General features: G+C 29.2%; 2 protein-coding genes across 2 annotated transcripts; one reads left to right on the top strand and one right to left on the bottom strand.

Moving 5' to 3' along the window:
• LOC109335415 lies at window positions 126-1,060 on the top strand. The gene is made up of 2 exons (XM_019571550.1): window positions 126-756; window positions 840-1,060. The coding sequence occupies exons 1-2, from the start codon at window positions 126-128 to the stop codon at window positions 1,058-1,060; spliced, it is 852 nt and encodes a 283-aa protein (XP_019427095.1).
• On the bottom strand, window positions 1,195-1,702 carry LOC109335755 (agamous-like MADS-box protein AGL80). Its single transcript, XM_019571920.1, has one exon. The coding sequence runs from the start codon at window positions 1,699-1,701 to the stop codon at window positions 1,231-1,233; it is 471 nt and encodes a 156-aa protein (XP_019427465.1). The 5' UTR covers window position 1,702; the 3' UTR covers window positions 1,195-1,230.

Raw genomic sequence — 5,674 nt, 5'->3', positions numbered from 1 at the left:
ACTCCTTATTTTGGTGTAAGTTAATTTGGACTGACTTTATTCCTCCCTCTAGATCCTTTCTAGTGTGGAGACTGATTCATGCTAGATTACCAACTGATGAAAACCTCATGATAAGGGGCTGTGCTATGGCATCAGTTTGCAGTCTGTGCTTCAAGCACACTGAGAACTCTAATCACCTGTTTCTGAACTGCATTTATGCTACTTCTCTCTGGTCTTGGTTCTCTAACTTTTTCTCCATCACTCTGGACAACTCTTCGGTCATAAGCCTTCTAAGAAGTTGCTCCAATCACTCAAATAAGCAACTGGTTCAGGTTTTGATAGCTTGTTTGGTGCACACGCTATCTAAAATCTGGTTCTGCAGGAACCAAAAAATCTTTGAAAATGATTCTACTCCTTTGCATTTGGCTATTAATGCTATCAAGAGGGACACCTCTCTTTCTGGGGCCTCTGCTAAAGCCTCATCTTCTGCTCATACGGTCCAGGACCTAATTACTCTGAGAAGCCTTGACATTGCCTTGAACTTCAACAGAGCTCCGGTCATAATTGAGGTTATCTGGAGGACTCCTCGAGTTGGTTGGGTGAAAGCAAACTCGGATGGGACTGCTCATGGTAGTCCTGGGCATTCTGGATCGGGTGGTTTATTTAGGGATCACAAGGGTTCTTTTATGCTGGCTTTTTCAAACTACACTAACATTCAATCAGCTCTCTTTGCTGAGTTGCATGGTGCCATGCATGCTGTTGCAATTGCTGCCAACCGTGAGTGGTGCAATTTTTGGCTGGAGTGTGATTCAACGTTAGTCATTGACATTTTTAATGGAACTACTCTTCCCCCTTGGCAGCTGCTTCCTTTGTGGTTGAAGTGCAAGAAGGATATTCTTTGCTTCAATTTTCGTATATCACATATATATATAGGGAAGGGAATCAATGTGCGGATCGTTTGGCTAATCATGGTTTACATTCTAGAACAAATCTTATTTGGTCCACAATTCCTAATTTCATTGTTAATGATTGTAATAGGAATGCTCTTTCTTTGCCTAACTATAGGTTCAAGAATGACTAGTACTCTTTCTATGTTCTGCTTTTGCTAATCTATTTGGGTGATTGCACGATTGCTTAAAAAAAAAATATATCAAAGATTTCACTTTTACCATTGAATTTTGAAATTAAAGATATGGAAGCTACACCTCTAAAAACATCAATACCACAATAAACAATGTAACGAAAATCTTATCAAGCAATTTGATCAATCTTGTTTCTGATCTCACTAATATACTCCTGAATCAACTTGTCCATATTTCTTAAATCTGTGATGGTCATATTTTCTGGCACCTTTCTGGATTCCATATAATCAAACATGGCTACGCTCATTTCTTTCTCGTAATTTTCCTTCCGCTGCTTATCGAGCTTGATCATGGCTTTAGAAATTGTTTGCATAACGAAACTCTCTTGATTCATGTTCTTTGTTTCATCTATCACTGAACTCTTGTGGTACCTCTTAATAATCTGCTTCACTCCTTTTGGATCTGGCCAAACTTCAAACTGAGAATCACAAGGGTTTGAAATTATAGCACAAGCATCAATCCCACACAGAACGGTGAGTTCACTCACCTTCTTCATGATACCCTTCTTCCTTTTCTTGAATGTTGCTTTCCTTGCATTATCATCACTGATATACACAAGCTTCACCTTCTTCCTAGTCATGGCTTCTATCACATATAAATATGATTATTTGCAATGTAGTGTGCAAATTATATACAATGCTTTCTCACCTAGGGCATATTAAAGCTGGTTTGGACAGGATGTGGTGGTCTTCACTGGAGAATCTCATACTATATTGCGACATGTGGCAAGAAAAACCTTTTAACGGTCATAATTTTATGCTATTTTTAACTAATTTTTTTTAAAAATTTCCTCATCATGCCTCTCTTTGAACCCTTGTTTAATAAATAAAAAATATTCATGGGGCAAAAAATGTTTGCATATTTTTACCATGTTTGAATTTACATATTATGTTAAAAACAATTCAAAGGTGTATGCCATAAAAATGCACTCCCATTATTAGGGGAGTGGAAAATATGAGATTTTTATATTAAGGTTGTTTCAATTAATTTTTGTTTAATTGATATGATATAACATATTATAATTTTAATTATTCTGTTTATGCATACTTTCTATAAACAATTCTTTTGGGAAATATATTAAAAGGTATAGATTATCAAGCCATGTATAAAAGTCGTAGTCAAGAGGATAACCAAGTTGAATTATGAGAGATAGAGATCACTTGTCCCAAAATAATATCTCATTTCATATTTCAAGTTAATCAGAATGCTCTATTTTATTATATTTTACTTTTAAATTTTTTATTTTATTCACGCGTTAATATATGATTGGCTTGAATAAGATATCGTTGATCGTCATCCAATTAGGAGGGCTTATTAAGTCTAGGGAGGACCTCATTGTTCTATGAGCTTAACTTAGGGAGAGATACCTACAAATTACCTAGAATTGATGTCATCATATTGGCAAGTATTATAGTTTAATGTTACTTATGATAATAGAAATCTTTCCCCAATTTTCTTCAATAAGTTTAATATTATAAATTAATATTTTATAAATAATTTCTTTGAAATATGATATTTTTATTATTAACAACAATAAAAAATATATACATAATAAGATGATTAATTTAATTCGAGTCACAACATTATTAAATTTTGTATGTTTGAAAATTATAATAGTGCATTTAATCTTTTGTCCATTTAAAATTTTTAATGAGTAAATAAAAATTAAAATTATTGGAAAAAAATATTTTTATATAAATGCCGAAAATATTTCCTTTTTAATACTGGCACAAATACTTGTTAAAAATTATTATTTAAACTATTGATAACTTTTTTTGCAAAAAAAAACATAATTATAGAAATATTTAATAAGGTGACGTAATAAAAAGGAACAATATATGGTGATATGTATACTAATAGGGAATTTGCTTATTTTTTTTATGGGAATAGGAGATTTGATTGTTTTTTATAGCAATATGAGATTTTATATGAGATTTAATCTTTAGTATTTTGTTGTGGGTGAGACACCACCCTCAACCTCTTACACCCTACCATCTAACCACCTTATATCTCCCTTTTTTGTTGATGATTTAGAGTTGTCGTTATGTTTTATGCCGCAAAAACATAAAAAAATTCTTTTATACCCAAATTTGATATGAGGTCTTTGAACAAAAGTTCTAAACCTAAGAATCAATTACGAATGGATAAAATTATTAACACTCTATTTGTTCATAATAGAATAGTATTACTGTTTGAATTAAATATACCATTAATTTAAAAAAAAATTACTTATCAAGACAAAATAATGTTTTATTTTTGTGTCCATACATGGTTGGTGGGTGGGCTGCAACGGACAAGTTAAAGGATAATAATGACATGAAATTGGGGTTGACGAGTTCATTTGAAGTTTAGATCTTTAGGGAATTTTTTTTATTTTTTTTTTTATACTTTTTCTGGATATTTTTCTTTGGTTACTTTTCTGTATGTGTTTTCCATGTTAATTTTTCTTCTAGTTATAGACAGTTTTCAACAGATGTTAGAATATTATGGTAGCATCTCAATTAATGTCCTTTAGTTAGAACATTTTTAATTCAAAATCAAATATACAATTAATTGTCTTTAATGAAACTTTGAATATTTAAACTAACAAGTTACCATGCATTAATACGGAGCAGTATTTTTGTGTGGCATATTGGAAATACATATTACATATACATTCATATGGTTAAAAACACATATGTTACTCGTGTACTGATTAAAAACACACTATTACTATTTCATTCATATTGTTAAAAAACACATGTGTCCCGTGCATTTGCATGGTTAAAATATACACATGTTATCTGTACATTCACATTACTAAGAATATACATGTTACCCGTTCATTTGCATAGTTATAAAATACACATGTTACTCTTACATTTGCATTGTTAAGAAAATAGGAAACTGAAAGATGATACTATGTGATGTTTTGAAAATAAACATGATACTAAGTTTTTTTTATTAAAAATATATTTAAAAGTTACATAAAACTTCAAAATTGAATTTGATTTTTTCAATTATAATAGGGAAAAATTAAAATCCAAATAAAATTCAGTGGAAAAATTATCACAAAGTTTTGATTGAGTAAAAAGTACTCTAATTCTTACCGTAATAATAAATGTTAAATATAACATATAGATTAATACAAATATTGAATGGACCGAAAATATATAATTTTTCAGTTTAAATTAAGTAACTAAATAAGAGAATGTGAATGAATTATATTAAGATTTTGTTACTAAAAGTGAGATTATAATATTGATAATGAAAATAATAATTGGTCTAATAGTTAGTTGGATAAAGATATATTATTAATTATTTATCATTAATAAGAATATAGAATAATATTTATCAAATCTCCTATAATTAAAACTTTAAAAGGAAAATAATAATAAATATATAGTGTATGAACATCCACATGAAGGAGGTGAGACCATTTTGAAGGGAATGAATGAGAAATTAATATGTGACAATAGATAATAGAGTTAATTACATTGACACCCCTGAGTTTTAATGAAATTATACAAATCACCCCTCACTTTTCTACACCTACACAAACTTCACATTGTTTTTATACTTTCATTTTCATTACACTGACCGCCTCTGCATGAGAAATAAGTGTAATCATTTAAACAAAAAATTTGATAAATGCAATTAAGTTAAACAAAACATGGTATACTGTGAGGAAAAATTCAAATAATATAAAAATTAATATATCTTTATTATTTTGGTTACAAAATGCATCAACAATTCTAAAAAGATATTGTTTAAATCGCTCTTATACTATATCGTAACAAACCAAACATAATAAAGAGGTATCGACTCATATATTATTTGGACTTGTCTCTACAATATATCATGTTTTGTTTAATTTAATTGCATTTATCACATTTTTTGTTCATAAAAGTACACTTATTTCTCATGCAGTAACAGTCAGTGTAATGAAAGTATAAAAATGACGGAGGTTGTTTAGGTGTAGAAAAGTGGGGGTGATTTGTGTAATTTCACTAAAACTCAGGGAGTGTCAGTATAATTTACTCTAGATAATATGGGATGACCTTTTTTTATACGTAGTTAATAAATTTAGTGTAAGATTGGTTGTAGGAATCAACAAAAAGTACATTTTGTGATGACAAATATTTTAAAAATTTATAATAAGACATAAATTATTATAATATCCATAAATAATTATAAAAACTTCCAACTTTATATAAACTATCAAAAAAATATTGAGGATGTTGTTTTGGGTAGAAAATCATTAGAGACTCTATAAAATTTTAAAAGTTATTGTATTACACAAAAATAAGTAAAAATATTTATTTGATTTTCATAAAGTCGCAAAAATAATTAGAACGTTTGTTTTAAATTTTTTCATGAAACTTGGAGGAATTTAACACATTTGTTTTATTTAAACTAGTAGTGTACCCGTGCACTTGCACGGGTCGCTTCTTTGTTTATGCATAATGCAAATATAATATACATATATTTTATAATATCAATAAATCATGTATTGAAACGTTATATTTCCCATTCATATAGGTGCAATATTAACATTGATTTTTGAGTGTATA

Source organism: Lupinus angustifolius, chromosome LG20 (genome assembly GCF_001865875.1).
Source record: "Lupinus angustifolius cultivar Tanjil chromosome LG20, LupAngTanjil_v1.0, whole genome shotgun sequence".
NCBI lineage: Eukaryota > Viridiplantae > Streptophyta > Magnoliopsida > Fabales > Fabaceae > Lupinus > Lupinus angustifolius.
Note: the sequence above shows the minus strand (reverse complement) of the source record. Positions and strands in the feature narration are given on the sequence as shown.

Coding starts and splice junctions, on each gene's coding strand:
- LOC109335755 (XM_019571920.1), bottom strand. CDS start 1,701: ATGACTAGGAAGAAGGTGAAGCTTGTGTATATCAGTGATGATAATGCA.
- LOC109335415 (XM_019571550.1), top strand. CDS start 126: ATGGCATCAGTTTGCAGTCTGTGCTTCAAGCACACTGAGAACTCTAAT. Junction 757..839: donor TGTTGCAATTGCTGCCAACC/GTGAGTGGTGCA, acceptor CCCCCTTGGCAG/CTGCTTCCTTTGTGGTTGAA.